Below are 19,336 nucleotides of genomic sequence, written 5' to 3'. Positions count from 1 at the left end.
AAGCCAGAAAAAACATCATGAGTAAACTACAGAACAATTTCCCTTATGAATACAGAATCATCAACAAAATACTAACAAACCAAATCCAACAACATTTAAAAGAATTTTATACCATGATCAAATGGGAGTTAGCCCAACAATGCAAGGGTGCTTTAACATAAGAAAACGAATCTCAAATGATTAATCAATTTTCAATTTATCTCATCTCAACTACTGCAGAAAAGGTATTTGAAAAAACTCAACATCCTTTCATGATAAAAACACTCAGGATTCTCAGACCATGCACCCAAAACAAAACACTTAGGAAACTAGGAATGGAAGGGAAATTCCTGAACGTGGCAAAGGGCGCATATGAAAAACCCACAAGTAACATTATTTAAGATGTAGTACTACCCGAAGTGGTCTACAGAATAATACTATCAAAGTTAATGCACTGATAATACTATCAAAATCAATTCAATGATAATACTATCAAAGTCCCTGCAGCCTTTTTGTAGAAATAGAAAAGACAATCCTCAAATTCACATGGAATTTGCAATTCCAAATAGCTAATTCAATACCACTAAAGAACAAAGTTGGAGGTGTCACACTTTCTGATTTCAAAACTTACTAGAAAACCACAGTAATGAAAACAGTATTGTACTGGCACAAGGACAGACATACAGACAACAGAATTGAATTGAAAGTTCGGGAAAAAACCCTCACATCTATTGCCAATTAAATTTTGACAAGGGTGCCAAGTCTACTCAATGGGGAAAGAATAGTATCTTCAAAAATAGTGCTGGAAAACTGTATATCCACATTCAAAGGAATGAAGTTGAACCCCTACCTCAGAGCCATATACAAAAATTAACTCAAATGGATCAAGGGCCTAAACATAAAAGTTTAAGTCATAAAACTCTTAGAAGAAAGCATAGGAGGAAGCTTTATAACCTTGAATCTGGTAGTGAGTTCTTGGACATGACACCAAAAGCACAAGCAATAACAATAGATACAATGGACTTTGGCAAAATTAAAAACTTTTATACATCAAGAGATATTATCAAGAAAGTGAAAGACAACTTACAGAATGGGAAAAAATAATTGTTAACCATATATATAAGGGTTTACTATCCAAAATATATAAAGTACTACTACAACTCCCCTATAAAAAGACAAAGAACCCAACTTAAAAATAAGCAAAAGTCTTTAACAGATATTTCTCCAAAGAAGGTAGATATACAAATGGCCAATAGCAATGAAAAAATGCTCAACATCATTTCAGGGAAACACAAATAGAAACCACAATGAGATACCATTTCACACCTATTAGAATGGCTATTATTAAAGAAATAAACAATAAAAAGTGTTAGCAAGGATATGGATAAATTGGAATTCTTATACATTGTTAGTGCAATTGTAAAGTTGTGCAGCCACTGTAGAAATCAGTTTAGTGGTTTCTGAGGCAGTTGAACACAGAATTACCATATGGTCTGGCAATCCCACTTCTTGATACATACCCAAAATAACTGAAATCAAGGGCTAAAACTGATATTTGCATGCCATTGTTCATAGTAACATTATTCACAATAGCCAAAAGGTAACAGCAATACAGGTGTCCATCAGCAAAGAAACAGCTGAACGAAAGGTGGTCTGTATTCTCATTGGAATATTATTCATCCAAAAAAAGGAATGAAGTTCTCACGTATGCTACCACAAGAATGAACACTGAAGATATCAGGTTGAATGAAACAATCCAGATAAAAAAGACAAATATTGTATAATCTTTCTTATAAGAAATATCTACAAGAAGCAAATTCACAGATAGTAGATTACAGGTTGCCAGGGAATGGGGAGTGAGTGAGAAAGGGAAGATATTGCTTAACAGGTCCAGAGTTTCTGTGTGAGGTGATGGAAAAGTTGGAGTAATGGATGTTGGTGATGGTATCACAATATTGTGAATGTAATTAATGTCACTGAATTGTTCATCTGAAAGTAGTTAAAATGGGACATTTTGAGCTTTATAAATGTTACTACAATAAAAGGTATATATATATTTAAACAACAGAGCCCATGTCTGAAAAAAACTACCTTCCAGAAAGGCCAAATCATCCAAAGACAGGAAATTCTTTATTATGATACTGTAAAGAGCTGATTCCAAACCTGGAGTCTCATAAAACCAGGTCTCGAATCTTTCACCCCACAGATATTTAGGAGGTAAAAAGTTCAGCTCTTTGTCACGGGAGACCCCCTCCTCTAGGTCATGGGGAAGGATTTCCTTTCACGTGGAAGAGTATGACAATGCTGCAATTTTTTTTCCTTTACTTTAACCCGCATTCTTTGGCAGCGCGCCCCACACCACCACACTGCTCGCCGCCTCACCGACAGGTGTCCACCAGCCGGTCCAGCTCAGGGCAGCTGCATTCGTACATGTCCCGGCAGCTCACGTGGCTCTGGTTCATTAACTCCCCCAGCAGCTGGACTGTATTGTCAGGTGCTTCTTCACATATCTTCTTAAACTGCAGCACTCGAGCCGCCTCACTGTATACATGCTTTGCCCGCTGGTAGAGTTTGAAGATGAGCACTTACAAAGGAAGGGGAAGGGGAACGAGGTTAGAAATAGTAACTGGGCAAACCAGAACAAAAAATATATAGTTATTGAGAGCTTCCCTTTGTGTCTTTGTTATAATTACCTAAGACCTTAAATAGAATTCTTTATAATCTAACTCTGCCCATTTTCAAGTTAGTTTTGTTTCTTGATAACAAATAAAATTGCTAGTATATTTTTCCCCTTCCTTCAGCACACCCAGATGCATGCATGTGCATGCAAACCAATACACTTCCCAAAGGAAAGGACAGGTGACATTTACTGAGCCCTCCCCATGTGACAGGCACTTTAAATGCATGGCCTCATGTAATTCTTATCATAGCACAGTGGGACGGTGATGTGATCCCTGTTCAACAGATTATCCAGATTATCCACAAGAGTCTTTAACTTCAGTTACAAAAGCATGTCCTACTGCAATGGCTATATCTACCTGCTCATACCTTGATTATCACCTAGGACCTCCTTACCATTTTCACCCAGGCTGAACAGTGGCTAAGCTGGCACAGTAAGTCTTGGAAATTTTTGGAAAATTTATCGAAGTTACCCGGCCAAGGATGGGAATTACAAAACCTAATATTTCTTCTTAGCCCTGTGCCAACTAGCTGTACCCAAGTTGCTACCCATTTCCTCATCTCTAAGAGACTGAGAACTACTTCTAAGGAGTCTTCTAGCTCTAACATTTTATAATTCTATGAAGAGCTTCGTCCAAATAGGTACCTTAAACTCTCCCTCCACAGTGTCATATTTTGTAAACAGTATGCTGTGACTGGTACCTTTTGTTTGTACCCTACGTCCACTCTTGGTCCTCCATATTGGAAAAAGGGAGACCAGGAGGAGATGAGGGGAAGGTGAGAGAGTAACGCAAGAGGTACCACGGTCTGAAGAAACAGCACTGTGGATGTGACAAGGACAATTCAAAAATGGGGAAGGAAAAAGAAAGGCAAAAATGTGCTTAAGGTGGTGCCAATCATTTTACATAAATTAATATAACCCAGGTTGTAGAATATACGTTTTTGGAAAATGTATGGATTTTGAAAAATGATGGAAAAATGACTTTGGTAACTGTAACAAGAGTCTCCTTTTTTAAAACTTGAGGTTGAAGCAAAATGTTCAAAATACCAGCTTTCAGATTCCATAAGTTCAGGTTTTATTTTCTAAGTTTTTTATTAAAGAGGTTGTAGGTTTATAGAAGAATCATGTAGAAAATACAGTTTCCATACACCCCTCCCCTCACACACATTTGCATTAGTGTGGTAACTTTGTTACCATTGATGAAACATTATTATTATAATTATACTGCTAATTATAGTTTATAGTTTACATCAGGGTTCACTCTTAGTGTTGTACAGTCCTATGAGCTTTGAAAAATTTTATTCTACTAACATATATACTACCTAAAATTCCCCCCTTTCAACCGCATTCAAACATATAATTCAGTGGTAACTACGTTCACAATGTTATACCACCATCACCACTATCCATACCAAAATGTTTCCATCACTACAAACAGACACTCTGTACCAATGAAGAATTAACTCTCCATTCCCTACTCCCACTCCAACCCCGGTAACCTATATTCTAGTTTCTCACTGTATGAATTTCCTTATTCTAAGTATTTCATATTGAAAATATGATACAATATTAGTCCTTTTGGGTCTGGCTTATTTCACCCAACATGATATCTTCAAGATTCAATCATGTTTTCAAATGTCCCTATTTTCAATTCTTTGGGGTATAAACCCAGAAGTAGGATTCCCATGTTTTATGGTAATTTTATACCTGACTTTCTGAGGAACTGTCAAACTGTTCCTATTAAATTTCAAGTTCCAACACTTGTAATTTTCTGTTTTTTTAAGAGTAGCCATTCTAATGGGTGAGAAATGGTATCTCATTGTGGTTTTGACTTACATTTCCCTAATGTCTAATGATGTTGAGCATCTCTTCATGTACTTATTTGCCATTTATGTATCTTCTTTCAAGAAATAACTACGCACATCTTTTGCCCATTTTTAAATTGTTTTTTTTCGTCTTTTGTTGTTGATTTGTAGGATTTCTTTACATATTCTGAATATTAAGCCATTTTTCATTCTGAGTTCATTTCTGTATGTGGAGGCAGGAGTCCACCTTCATTCTTTTGCATATGGATATCCAGTTTTCCCAGCACCATTTGTTGATATTCTTTCCCTATTGAGTATACTTGGCACCCTTGTCAAAAATCAATTGGTGATACAGTGAAAGTTTATTTCTAAACTCTTAATTTGATTTTGTCAGTCTATATGTTCTGTCTTGTGCCAGAATCAGGCTGTTTTGATTACCGTAGGTCTGTAATAAACTATAAAATTGGGAAATGTGAGTCGAAACTTTGTTCTTCTTTCTCAAGATGGCTATGCTGGTTTGAAACTGTTATGGACCCCCACAAAAGTCAAGTTCCTTTAATTCTAAACCCAATCTTTTGGGGGTAGCCATGTTGAACCAATACTGTAAGGTGGAACCTCTTGCTTCAGTTGTTTCCATGGAGATGTGACATACCTGATTGTGGCTGGAGCTTTTGATTAGATGGAGATGTGACTCCATCCATTCAAGGTGGTTCTTAATTAGTTTACTGGGGCCTTTAAGAGTGCTCACACAGAGAGAAACAGTTCAGAGTTGACGAGATGCAGACATTTGGAGATCAAGACAGAAAAAGCCCAGGTGCTAAGCAGTGACTCACAAAAATAGCCAGAACCTGAAGAGAAGAAATCTCCGGCCCTGTGAGTTGCTAAGCTAAGAGATGAAACCTAGAGTTTTGTCCTAGAGCAGCTAAAAAAGTGAGGGCCCACAGACACTTAGAGAGGAAGCCACTGGAATCAAAAGTTGGAAGTAGTGTCTGAGGAACAAAGACCTCAGATGCCAGCCACGTGCCTTCCCATGTGACAGACATCAGTCTTTCTTAGGAATCAGGGTATCTTTATCTGGGTGCCTTAGTTTGGTCATTTTTATGGCCTTAGAACTATAAACTTGTAACTTAGTAAATCCCCTTTATAAAAGCCAATCCATTTCTGGTATATCGCATCCCAGCGTCATTAACAAACTAAAGCAATGGCTTTGGCTATTCAGGATCCCTTACTCTTTGTTTTAGTATGCCAATGCTGCCAGAATGTAACAACAAAAGCTAGATCAGCTTTTATGAAGGGGATTTATTTATTTACAAATTTACAGTTCCTCAGACGTAAGGCAGTTAACTTTCATCTGGGTTTCTTGGTCACATGGGAAGGCACATCACCATGTGCCTTCCCTCCCAGTTTCTGGGTTCAAATGGCTTTCCCTGGGGCATGTCCTTTCTGCACCCCCAAACATCTGGGTCTGAGCTGCTCTGAACTCTGAGCTAAGTTGTGCTGAGTTATTTCTCTCTCTTCTGACTTCTCCATCTAAGCCACACTTATTATAGAAGGCACTCCCCTCAGCCAGTGCAAATATAATCAGCCACAGATGAAATTCACATGCTGATGATTTAAGTCCAAAGCAACACAACAAACACAACAGCTGGGCACCATCACCTAGACAAATTGACAGCTGAACATAACTACTATACCCTTCCATATAAATTTGATGACTAACTTTTCATTTCTGCAAAGAAGATTGTTGGGATTTTTATTGACTGAATCTGTAAATTTACTTTGGGTAGAATTAATGTCTTAGTGAAATTTAGTCTTCCAATCCATGAATACGGACTATCCTTACATTTATTTAGGTCTTCTTTGATTTCTTTTAGGAATAATTTGTAGCTTTCCATGTATAAATCCTTTACATCCCTGGTTAAATTTATTCTTAGATATTTGATTCCTTTACTTGCTATCATAAATAGGATTTTTTTCATGATTTCCTCTTCAGATTGACTGACTACTACTGTATAAAAATAGTACTGATTTTTGCTGATCTGGGACCTTGCCACTTTACTGAATTCCTTTATCAGCTCTAGTAGCTTTGTTGTGGATTTTAAAGGATTTTTTGTTTATAGGATCATATCATCTGCAGATAGGGAAAGTTTTACTTTTTCCTTTCCAATTTCTATGCCTGTTATTTCCTTTCTTGCCCAATTGCTCTAGGCAGAACTTCCAGTACAATGATACAATGCTGAATATGAGTGGTGACATAGGATGTCCTTGTGGTGATCTTAGAGAGAAAGCTTTTACCATTAAGTATGATGTTAGGAGTGGCGTTTTTTATATTTACCCTTTATCATGTTGAGGGAGTTTCTCAGGTCTTCTTTTGAACCACTTTACCTCCCATAATTGGTCAAATTACAAAGTCAGGCTATAGACGGGCAATAGAAGGAAGGAGAGAGTATCATTTCATGTTTACTGTAATGTCCCATGGATGCAGAAATTGCCTAGTTTCCAGGTCCACTTTTTTTTTGGCTGCAGCAAAAAAGCAAAATAAAGCAACATCCACTACCATCATAAAGCTGTGTTATTTAGCTGACAAATTACACACTGTGGTGTGCAAATGTTTATTTAAAACCTTTAATTATAAAAATGTTCAAACAAATAGGAAAGTGGAGAAAATATGACAATAAACCCCATATGCTCATCACCAAGATCAACTAACATTTTGCCATATTTGCTTCAATTAATATTTTGCTGAAGTCATTTAATACAAACTATAGATGCAATATTTAATCTCTAAATATTTTAGTATAAAATAGAATATTTCCTATATAACCACCATATCATTATCAAATGATAATGATTAACATTATCATTTTGTTAGTTTGTTAACTAACAAAATTACCAACGATTCCTTAATATCATCTCATATCTAGCCCATATTTTAATTTCCCCAGTTGTTTACTAAGTTTAAATATCAATTAATTAATCCAGGATCCAAACAAAGTCCATACATTATGTTTAGTTTTTATGTTTATTAAATCTACTTTTGTAACTAAGAATTTATGGTGATTTTTGATGCTCTGGATTGTCAGTATCATATACAAGCACATTTCAGGTTCATCTCCTATAAAAACATTCAATACAGTCAATTAGGAAGAGTATGATTTGGTTTTCCTTTATGATTACATATTCTTTTAGCATTAAATATTTTCCTTTAGGATTAAGTACGCTAACATAGGAACTGTCCAGGAAGATGTTTTATATTAAACCGTACGGCTGTTTTGATTTGTGACAAGAAACATTCAGAATATGCCAAGCAGATTATCAGAACTTCACAAACCTGACACCTTCATGTGTATTTTCTCTATTTGTCAAATAAGTGTTTCATAGCAAGATTTCTGAATAAGTGTGTCTACAGAGGACTCTTGCTGGGCATTCTAGAGGCACATGAGAGAGGCTCACAGCCTCTGAACAGTAGTAACTCAGACAAGGAAAAGGGCAGAAAGGGCATCTGTTTTCAATTGTGATATAAAATCCTGCCAAAAACTACAACAGATTTGGAGACCACCCTTTGGGAGGTAAAGCAGTTCTCTGTTGGCTAGATATCATAAATACTCTCTAGGTCCAGCATTCTGGCTTGTTATGTGCTGGCAACTCATCAAGTCTCTATTGTGCAGATATGAAAAAAACTCAAGGGAATATGAAACTTTGCCCTCAATAGTTTTCTTCTCTGTTCAGTTAACTTTATAACCAGTTGCTCCATCTGCCCATATGTTCTTATACTCCTTGAGAGCAATTATTATGTTAAAGGATGAAGCAAGCTGTTTCTTGCTGTGTTCATTGTATGCAAGATTATTTCCAAGGCAAATTCAATTTAAGAATATAACTCTTGATGCCATTTTCCTACAATACTACTAGTGTTTTATCATGGGCAATCCAAGCTTCAAAGTGGTATATACTATATAGAGTTTGGAACAATGACTTTTCTCCATTGTTAGTCTTGGATAATTATTAATGCAATCTGGAAATCATGACACAGATTTTGGAATCTAACTGTTCATGGTCACATTTAAACTGCAAAATAAGAATTTCATTTTATTTTTATGTATTTTATATATTTATGTTGCTGAATAATTTTCACTTGTGTAAGTTCTACTTGCTAACTTTAAACTTTGCTTTCCTTTGAGTTCATCTTTTATCAGCTACCCCTCCCTCCAGTCACACTGCCCTTCTCAATGTGTCTCCAGTCCACCCAGTAGGATTCTGTCTTAGGATATTTGCAGTAGCTGCTGAGTTGGCCTGGAATGCTCTTCCCCATGATCTGGCCCCTCATGGAAGACCTTGCTTCAACTCCAGTCTATTCTTCTTCCAACACTTATCACCATCCTGTATTTTCTTCTGTGTTCATTGGTTTATTAGTTGTGGTTATCTCCCACCACCACAAAGTCATCTCTGGGAGACCAAGGGCCTTTGTCTCATTTCTTCACCACTATATCCCCAGCAGCTAATTTAAGGCCTGGCACATAGTAGGGGCTCAATAAATGCTTGTCACATGAATGGTCCAGTCTTTGTAAGAAAACTGCATGGAAACTTAGCTAAATAGGTGTGAGACAAATACAACAGGGAATATAGAGAAGATCTACCATTTTTAGCAATTTGGCTTACTAGTATCTTCATCAAAAGGTGGGAAAAGTTTGCTAAAATAAGGCTTTTGAGATCACTTGTAAACTCCAATGTCCAAAATGTATCACAGATGACTAAGAAAAATTGTTTATATTGTATTTTGCTTCACAGAGGTGGAGAAAAAAAAGATGTCTAAAACACACAAAATGTGCTTCAGATAAAAGGAATAGAAAATAGATAATCACAACCAAGTAAATTAAACTTTTTTTCTTTTAGACAATCTTGGTAACAAAGCGGTACTTACTAACTTCTACTTTAAAAAATGGCTACATAACTATTATCAGAACCCATTTTTAATCAAGGGATCTAAATCAAGGAATAAATAGTTGGTTACTTCATTGTATCTCTGAAAGAAAAGAATAAGGAAAAGTGTGTGACTGATGAAACACACTGAGCACCCATTTTCCTCACAAAAGCTCTGAAAATAGCAGGTCAAAAAATAGACGAGGGTGGTGCAATGGTGCTCAGTGGCAGAATTTTTGCCTACCATGCCAGAGACCGGGTTCGATTCCCAGAGCCTACCCTGCCCCCCCAAAAAAAATAGCTGAAAAATGCCTATTCAATCACTGAAGAAGCCAAAAGATTTCATTGTAAATTCTGCATCCAGGAACTAGTAGGCCCCTCATTATTATCTCATCTGCTACTAGGCATGATGCTAAAAGCACTGAATGGGGTGGCCATCTAGCAACAGTCAACCAATAGTACTTACTGAGTACCAGCTATGTGCCCCATACCACACTCCAAGGGACAGGAAAGACACATGAAGTAGAAGTCCCAGCTTTTAAATCCCCCAACTCCACTAAACAGACATGACAAACTGTGAGACCATTGGATAATGTCTAACTGCAGCATGTACCCAAGAATTCGAAATGCTGAGTATACCAAGAAGGCAGTTCTTGGTCAGGGGAAGAAGAAGAGTAGTTGGAGGTATCTTTGGACAGAAGGGACCTGAACTGAGGGCAACCAGCTGGAAAGACAGGATGATCAAAGGCCCGAGGTGGACCAAGCAGTACGTGTTCATGACCTGAAGAGAACAAGCTGACCAGAATTTGGGGCAACCTTCCGAGGAAGCCATCTTCCCATCTGACACTTCAGCATCTCTCTACACCCTCTATATACAACCATATCCATCCACAGTGATGTTTTCTTGACCACACAAAGTTTTTTAAGTTTGAAAATTTTTCACGAGAGTCCAGATTTCTGCTTTCTTTTAAAAACTGAAAAGTCTGGCGGCACTGGGGCTGCATTTCTGCACAGCAACAGTTATCTGGGGCTAAGGGGCAGCTACCCCTCTTACATAGGGCATGCACACTTTATTTTCACACAGTTCCTAACATTCCCTGAGCTGACTCTCAGCTTGCCTTTAATCTACATGACTGCCTAGCTCCTGTAAGGAGAACTTGCATATGGGAAGCTATTTTCATTAAACTTCCTATAACAGGAATTCTCAGCAGAGGCCAAGAGGGAAGAGTGAGCAAACCCCTCTCTGAGTGGAACAAATGAGCTACCATCACTATTATGAGTAAATGTCACTTCCTTTAGGTGCATTGATGATTCTGTGTTGAATGAAAATCTATCTACTTATAACTTCTATTCTTTGGTCTTAGTTCTGTACCCCAGATATATGTAAACACATGCCAGCCCTTCAGGTATTTGAAGACAGCAAGCATATCTTATATATTTTACATGTGAATGAGGACCCACCATCTGCCAGTTTTAAAATTAAAGGCACAAAAATGAATAAAATATGTTTACTTTCAAGAAGTAATAGTTCATCAAGAGAAATAGTTAAATAAAAGCAATAAATGGCAATAGTTAAATAAATCCTGAGTCACCTCATGAGCAAAGACATGGAAATTAAAAACCACCAAGTGCTTTTAGGAACCTGGAGTATTTTGATGTGACTGGGGCATGAAATGAGGATGAAGAACAGAAGCAGCAGGGAACACAATGAAAGAGAAAATCAAAGCAGTAAGCAGAGGTCAGATCAGAGGGGCCTTGTATATTATGCTAAGGCATTTAAATTGTATCCCTGTAGAAATGTGGTTCTTTGGCTTTTTATAAAACCTTTTGAGAATCAAATAAAAGTTACAACCTCTCCCCTCCATGTGAATGCACCAAACAGAAAATTCTGCATATAGTACAACTGTAGTAGATTGAATTATGACATGTTCTTCATCTTAATGCATTCCTATGGGCCTCTGAAGCTTTATCAGAATGTGGACTAATTTGTGAATAGAAGCTGCTAAGATCCTATTCAGGTGTGATCCAACTAAATGAGGGTAGGCCTTAATCCATATGACTGGAAACCATATTTAGAGAGGAAATTTGGACACAGCCAGAGGAGCCAGAAGTCAGCAGAAATGGGAAGAGCAGACAAAAGGAGAGAAGGAGACATTACCTGTGGCAAATGACAGAGATGCAAGCCTGGGAACCCCAAGGATTGCGCAAACCAGAGCCAGACTGCTGCAGACTTTAGGGAAAAAGCACGGCCTTGCTGATGCCTTGAATTTGGCCCTCTAGCCTTCTAAACCTGAGCCAATACGTTTCTGTTGTTAAACCAAACCATTGAATGTTACTTGTCGTGCAGCTCTAGCAAACTAAGACAATAACGTATACACAGAACCTATAAAGCTCTCCTTCGATCCAGGTTAAGTGTTCCACCTAGAAATAAGAAACCATTACAGGATTTTAGCAATTATATCAGTCTTGTTTGTAAATAACAGAAATCTATACTGGGTAACTTAAGTAAGAAAGGAACTTCTTTGGAATATATTAGGGAGCTCATAACATCTATTAGAATATGAGAAAACCAGGCAGAAAGTGGTCAGAAACCAAGGGAAGCAGGCAGAGAAGGACACCGTCAAAATCATGCCACAAGAACAGTCTGGATATTCCCTCAGACTCCAGTCAGAAACTTTTTCAACTGACCCTGTACCTTTCTGACATACCTCAAGAATCAAAGCCCCAGAAATACTCACATCCTAGGCCAAGATGAGCCTGGGACCCTTGCTTATGTCCAGGGTGACTGGAGGAGGCAACTCTGACCCATCACCTTCTACCACGGAAGGCAAGACCTTCCTTCTCACCATTGCACACATGGCAGAGCATTTCCCTGATACAGGAAAGGGGTCTAGAAACAAGGTAGCCAAGATTATGGTACCTGCCCACTGGCCGTGGTGAAATACCATGGCTATATTGGTATTTGAGTCTTCTCATCTCCAGACCAATTGTCCAGCTTCCCTTATATGATCTGATTTCATGTTTTCTTCATCTGACTATTCCTCTGAAGACACTATATTCTGTATATGCCCTTCTTAGCGTGTGGTTCTCAGAGCTGAATGCAGTCCTCTGGGGACAGTTTGATGAGTCAAGGAAGAGCTGGACCGTGATTTCTCTGTTTTAAATACAGTGAGATTATTCAAGTAACATAATATCACCAAACTGCATATAGATTATGTGGATATGGAAGAATGCAGAGCACTGATTTTCAGCTAACAAGCTAAAGAGTGATAAATATCAAGAATTAGTTTAGATGAAGGTTTATTTCATCTTAGGATAAGGAGTCAGAACTAAATAAATAAATATACTGGTCTGAGAGAATTGAAATCTCTACCATTTCAGTGTGTATTACCCTTTCTGAGACTCGCACACCCCAAAACAGTTTCCACTATTTGGGTGAGGGGCTAAAGAAGTTTTGGCTATAGCTGTCTTTGCACAGTCATGTAAAAACAACAAAAAATCACTGCTAAATCAAGAGTTTACCTTTCAAGAACAATAATCTAGAGGTGGATGGGGAAAACCTCTTCAGAATCCACTCAGGAGTTCTCTGTTCACTATGCACTGAAGCTATAATAAGTCCCTACTCTGAGGCATAGAATCTCTGGAATATTTATAACGAAAAAAAACACTATACAATCCTCATTGAAGTTGGACTGTGGTTTCAAATTCACTTTCCTCATATAATATTTTTCATAAATGTGAAGTTTCTGAAATGATCATAACCACAAAAAGTAAACTGCTGTTTTCTGCCACATTAGTATCTGATTCGCAAGCTGCAGAAATACTAAATTAAATAAAAGGAAAAAAAGTTTTCAACTATCTACTTTTAAAAGCAAAACCACTGATGAAAAAAATATATATGCACTTTCAACACAAACCCCATTAATCCTTGGAAAACGACATTCCAAGAGGCATTTGTGAATATTTTCAAATCCACAGCAAAATGGAAGGTAAACAGCACCCTACATGTTTAGTTTCCCTTTCTCAAATTTCCAAGAGCAGTAAGGACCAGCACTGTCTGTGTCTTAATAAATTCTGCTCCTCTGATCTTGAAACCTTTGCCTTGCTCAGCTGTCATGCATTTTACTCAAGCAATATACTAAATTCCCATTAATAATGATGGGGTCATTCACATGACAAGTCAGATCACATCTCACCCTTCCTTTGCATTCTACCCACCACCTTCCTTTAGTGTGGATTCCTATTATTCCAGGTCTGAACAACTGAACAAGGCTTCTAACTAGTCTCTTGCTTTCCTCGGATCTACACAGCTGTCCTACCAAACTTCTCAAATCACCATTTCAATTCCAGCATTCCTGTGTATTTCCTGGCATATTTCTCCATTGGCAATAAGTGAAAGCCCCCACATTCCAATCTATCAAGACTTCCTGAGACCTCTGAATGCACCCAATCCTTTCCTACTTCCCACAGTGTTATTATGCCACTTCCATGCTTGGGATGCCCTGATCCATCACTGCCTGTCCACTGGCATCAGTGTCCTACTCAGACTGAGTCCTCAATTACCATATCCTTTTCAAGATTAGCCCAGAGGTCACCTCCTCCATGAAGCGCTCCAAGAACATACAGATCAGAAGTTATCCAAACCTCCCATATTAGTACATCTCTTTAATGACTATGTATCCCTTTCTAATTACAGTTATTATATACTGCTTTAGGAGGAGAGGACCATGGCCTTTTCATCTTTCTAGCCCGCTTAAACCTAATAGAGTGTCTTGAATATAGCAGGTTCTCATAAATGCCATCTCTCTGCTCCCAACCCATCAACAAGCGGAAAAATCTGAAGCTGCTCCCTGAATAAGCCACATTTTTATGTCTCCCTCTCTTTCTTTAAGGGACTAGTTTCCCACTAATTTCCCAAAAACCCTATTCTTGGAAAAAGTGAAAGTCATCTGAGGAGTTGGGAAGGAAACTTGGTCAGTGCAGAACTGAATGGAGGATTATGGGAAACAATGGGCCTACTTGCCAAGGCTGACCTAGTATTTTTAAATAAAAGAGAATGAGTTCTTATCCTAGCTTTCTCCTATTAACTGAATTACAGGGTAGGGAAAGAAAGCAAAAGAATGAAAAAAGGGATGAAGGAGAGGAAAGGAAAAACCAGTGCTTATCTGAAAAATAAGTTTATTTCTATCAGAACACTTTTTAAATAATTATTTTATTAGTTGTCTTCCCATACAATGTTAAATTATAAGAGGGAAAAACTATGCTGGCCTTACTGATTCCTAATGCATAGGACCTGACACCATGCTTGAATAGTTGGTCCTTAGTCAGATGTTTGTTATATAAAGGAATAAAACTAAATTTTATTCCCCAATATGATAAAAAAAATAGTAGTTTAACAATTTATAGCAATAGTTTAGCAACAGTATGAAGCCATGTTCTTTGCCATGCAAAAAGACCCAAACAGATTTCATCGGTTGCCATCCAGATTTTACTTTTGTAAGGTATACATTGGACGAGGACTAGACTGAGTGAGGCTGCTCTGACTCATGTGCTATATGTGGCCCTTCTCTAAATTTCCTCACAGCAAGTATTGAAAGACAATATAACCACATTATACCTAGAGTTTCAAAAGTGCAATGAGGTATTAGAGAAGATAAAGATATTTTATTTCAAAAGCACCTAATGAGATGTCCCTATTCTCAAGGTGCTTACAGTTTAACTGGCAATATCTTGAACAGATAAATGAGGATGCTGTTGTTTCCCAAAAGGCCATGATTACATATGTGTTTACATACTCTCTAGGGGCCAGGGTGGGCAGGGAGTACACACGGCATGAGTTTGTTTGTGGATTCTCTGCGTTGTGTTTACGTGGTTCTCTGTAAACAGGCTCTGTAAACATATCAATCTTTCTCTTTTACTCAATTCTTTTTCCATATGACTCTTTCTCTTTTGATCTTCATCCACTCTGTTCTCTTTTCCTTATAAGGCTAAAATTCAGAAAAGAAGCATATTATCTTGCTGTTTCTTATGTTAAATTGAATTATATATTCCCTATTCTTGGGACATTTTATATTTTCTCATTAAAAGACAGTATTATATTTCTCTCCTATGTAGGTGGTCTCAGGTCTTGTTTGCTATTGCATCAGTGGCTTGAAAGAATAAAGGCTTGGATAATAAAGGCTTCTCAACATTAGAGAGGTCCTAATGAACTAAGGGTGTTAATTTTGTGGTCTTTCCCACTCCACTCCCTCCTAAAGACAGTATTAAGAACCATCTTCCTCAAACCTTTTCTTTATAAGTGTATTCAATGTACCCTGAAACAGAGTGGTTTCCCGTCATATTTCATGTGGAAACCTGCAACATGAACGGCAATCAAATGAGATCACCAATGGGTAAAAGTACAAATGCCTACACAGACACAATGAAGCATTATTTCTACTCTCATTACTGTTAATATTTGGCAATAACCTGCTAAAAGTCACCAGATCCATTCATAGTTACTCACTTTTTCTAACTCACATGGAAACAAATGGCAGTAGATAGGAAGAGATATACAATTTCTAACTTAAAAGTTCTTATTAGGAAACTTTCTTCCAATGGAAGCTGGGTACTTTGAAAAGAAGGAAAGTTATAGGATGTGAAGAATATCAAACATTAGCAGACTTTTTCCTGGGTCATGCCCTATGATACTAGAATGGGGCGGCGGGGAGTCCTGCAAAAGGACCACATGAATTCCACAACACTGGGAAGAAAGTGACAAGGCATCAGACTATGGAGGTTTTCAACAGGCAAAGCACTGATAAAATGCCAATATGAGAGAAATGTATAACATAAAAAAAGTTCACAGTATATATAATTCTTAAGAGAAAATTACTTGGAATTTGGAATTTGTCCCAGATGTTTGGAAAATAATGTCAATTTCAGATTTTTATATGAGAAAGTAAATAAATTCTCATGGGAGTATTGCCAAGATTTGAGGGAATGAGACTCATAGCTAGCTACACAGCCCAGGGAAGTCTGGTTGCCATTAGGACTCTTCCCAAATATCTCCATTATCCCCATACGTGTTAAGACTACACTTCCCCATCTCCTTAGAAGTTTGTCAGAGCCATGTGACTGGCTTTGACCAATCATGAGTTGCTCTCTGGCAGACTTTAAGAGCCAGGGAGCCATTAGCAACCTTCCCTCTCCCTGCCACAGTGACTGTGGACAAATGTATTGAGATGGAGCCTCCCTGAGCCCAGCTCCCTGAGTGTCTCAGTTAAAACTTTGCTGATCTGTGTTGGAAATACAGATTGAGCATGTAATAAATTCTTGTTGTGTCAAGACACTGGGATTTGAGGATCATTTGGTATTGAAGACCAATCAGCTAGGTCACATCAATCTAAGAAAGTATCACAAATAAAAATGAAAATTATGACGCAAAAGTAGCAAAAAAGAAAAATAAGAATGGCAAGATCATAACTTCTTAGGTAGACAAAGAATATCCTCCTAGTCTGAACCAGCAGAGTAGCAACAGAGAAGACAAGAAGACTTCAACTCTCCCCATAGCTGTAGAAACCATATTTCACTCAAAACAAAGTGGCAGATAAATTCATAGCTCATCTCTCAAAAGGTAGAGATACATTCCCAATAAAATCGAATAAAGGAAACACCAAGTACTGTCAGTCATCTGTCCTAGACTTAAGAAAAATATGCATTTAAAAAGCTGTAAAATTGTTCTCCTTTCCTTCCCTTCCCCTGAGTTAGCCATGGAAAATACTGTTTAAGAGGCAGTTAGGGCTGAGAAGGTGGCCAGGGCCAAGGAGGTCAGCAAGGCTGAGACCAAGGTATGGCCAAGACTGAGAAGCCGGGGGGAAGGGCACAATGCCAAGGCTAAGGAGCCACTTGGAGCCAGCAGGGCAGGGTACAAGAAGCACTGGGCCAAGAAGGTAGCTGGTAGGGTCAGGGAATCAGGTATATAGAGGAATATATACAAAGATAATGAATAAATAAGTAAATACACCAAGAATGATGGAGGCATATATTCCTTATGTTCCAAAGGCCTCTGCAGGGGCACCAGAACCATGACAGTGCCTGATGTGGTCATCTTTCTGCTGGCTCATTTTGTGAGTGTGGAGCAGCAGGCAGGCCACGGCTTCTTGCAGTTTCTCTGTCTCTTGGGCCAGGTGCATGTTAAGCTTTTCCTGCAGGACTCTGGCATCATAAAAGCTGAAGCTTGGAGGTGGTGAGAGTCTGGCATGAGCCAGTCCATCCTCATGAGTTCCAGCTTGTCCCTACTCTCCCCCACGTTACATCCATCTTCACTTCCTGGCTGCCTGCCTTGTGGACTTCAGCTCCAAACCAGATGCCAAGATAACAACCTGTTTAGCCAGCTGCCACAATTGTATGTAGCCAAATTTATATAATAAATCCCTTTCTCTGACAGAATCCTGGCTAATGCAAGCCCAATTCCCACAGTGGTTAAGATTGTAGGTGGAGGGTTCTGGATTCAGACTACTTAGTTTGAATCCCAATTCTGCTGCTTTTTGGCTCTGTGCCTCCATTTCCTCATCTATAAAGTACCAAAATATTGCAACCTACCCATCATAGGATGTTCCCAGCAGCAAAATCTTCTGCAGCCAGTCTGCTCCTCTAAATCAAATCTATATAATCTATACTAAATTCCACTTAGATAGCTGGATTTAGAGTAAATCAAGTGACCCTCTGATGCTTCAGAATTCTAGACTATTCTATTAGTCCAGAGATTTTTTTAAAACTTATTCATTCTAAAAGCAAAAAGGAAAACCTTTCGAGGATGATAGAATTATAAAATGGATTCTTCATTCAATATATATTTATTGAGGGCAAACAAAACATAAGTGAAGTATAGAAAGTGATGTAAGTGGGGCAGGAGAGCAGTTATTTAAAGTTATTTAAAGCATGTATCATTTTTACAAAAACAATGGAGTCGTTATTCTTTGGAAGAAAGAAAACTTAAAAATATCTAGTAGTACCTGTAAAGTTCCCTGTCCTATGCTTAATAACATATCCTTAGTGTTTGCCAAGGGTTTTTTTTGAAATTAACTTATTCCAAAAATGCCAAAAGAAGAAAGGCAAATGCAGAGAAAACAGGCTGTGGTTTGAGAAGGACAAGGAAAAGATAATTGAGCTTTTAACATAGGTCAAAAATGTATTTCAGAAAAAGGGGAAAAATCATTCTGAAAGGAGCAGTGGTGTTTACCACCAAAGGCCGAGGCAAGACCAAGTTTGCAATCAATAAGTGGAATGAACCAGCCAAGGCAAAACTGACCACCTAGGGATATATAGGCTCAAAAGGGAAAAAAGACAGAATGGAGTTAAGGCTAGATAAGGAGAAACATAACATCCACGTTAAGGGGTTTAGGCAATGAGGTCATGGTGTGCCTCCGAAGGTTTATGAACTAAGTAAGAAGTGGCACCAAGAAAGAATGCTTCAAGAAGATCATTTGACATCTCAACTTCTTTTATGACTTAAGCCAATAATCCCCAAAATCTAATTATATAGTTTGAATCTTGACTTTTTCTACATCTTTATTTAGATGACTTGTCATCAAATCAGAAAGCTCAATACTAGATATATAAAAATTAGCTAATCTTGCCCCCCAAATCATTTCCCATAGTATAATTCTGTTTCCCAGCTATCCATAGCTCAGCTTTCCTTTTCTTTTCCTCCTTTCTTCCCTTCTATTCCTAGATACAGGCAATCACTGATTCCAACTGTGTGATCCTTTATAGTCTTAAGAAACTACCCATTGTGCTCTATCTACCAACAAACTCCTATTTTAGGCTTTTATTATGCATGTAGAGCAACAATCTCCTACTTGGCATCCTTTTTGCCTTTCTTTCTGGTGTCAAACTCACACTGCATACAGTGAGTTTGGCATATGTTCTCAAATACTCCAATCCTCAGTTCCTCTCTGTCTTCACTCAGGCT

The 19,336-nt window shown here is 38.0% G+C and overlaps 1 protein-coding gene across 6 annotated transcripts in view; it reads right to left on the bottom strand.

Annotated features, from left to right (window-relative positions):
* The window catches only part of GALK2 (galactokinase 2), a 207,016-nt gene that overhangs the window by 17,904 nt on the left and 169,776 nt on the right, over nucleotides 1-19,336 (bottom strand). For all 6 annotated transcript variants that reach the window (XM_077127836.1, XM_077127837.1, XM_077127835.1 and 3 more), the window contains one exon: nucleotides 2,362-2,563. In XM_077127836.1, the coding sequence (XP_076983951.1) occupies nucleotides 2,362-2,563 (202 nt within the window). The remainder of the gene's footprint in view (nucleotides 1-2,361; nucleotides 2,564-19,336) is intronic.

This window comes from Tamandua tetradactyla, chromosome 14 (assembly GCF_023851605.1).
Source record: "Tamandua tetradactyla isolate mTamTet1 chromosome 14, mTamTet1.pri, whole genome shotgun sequence".
In the NCBI taxonomy this organism is placed as follows: domain Eukaryota; kingdom Metazoa; phylum Chordata; class Mammalia; order Pilosa; family Myrmecophagidae; genus Tamandua; species Tamandua tetradactyla.
Note: the sequence above shows the minus strand (reverse complement) of the source record. Positions and strands in the feature narration are given on the sequence as shown.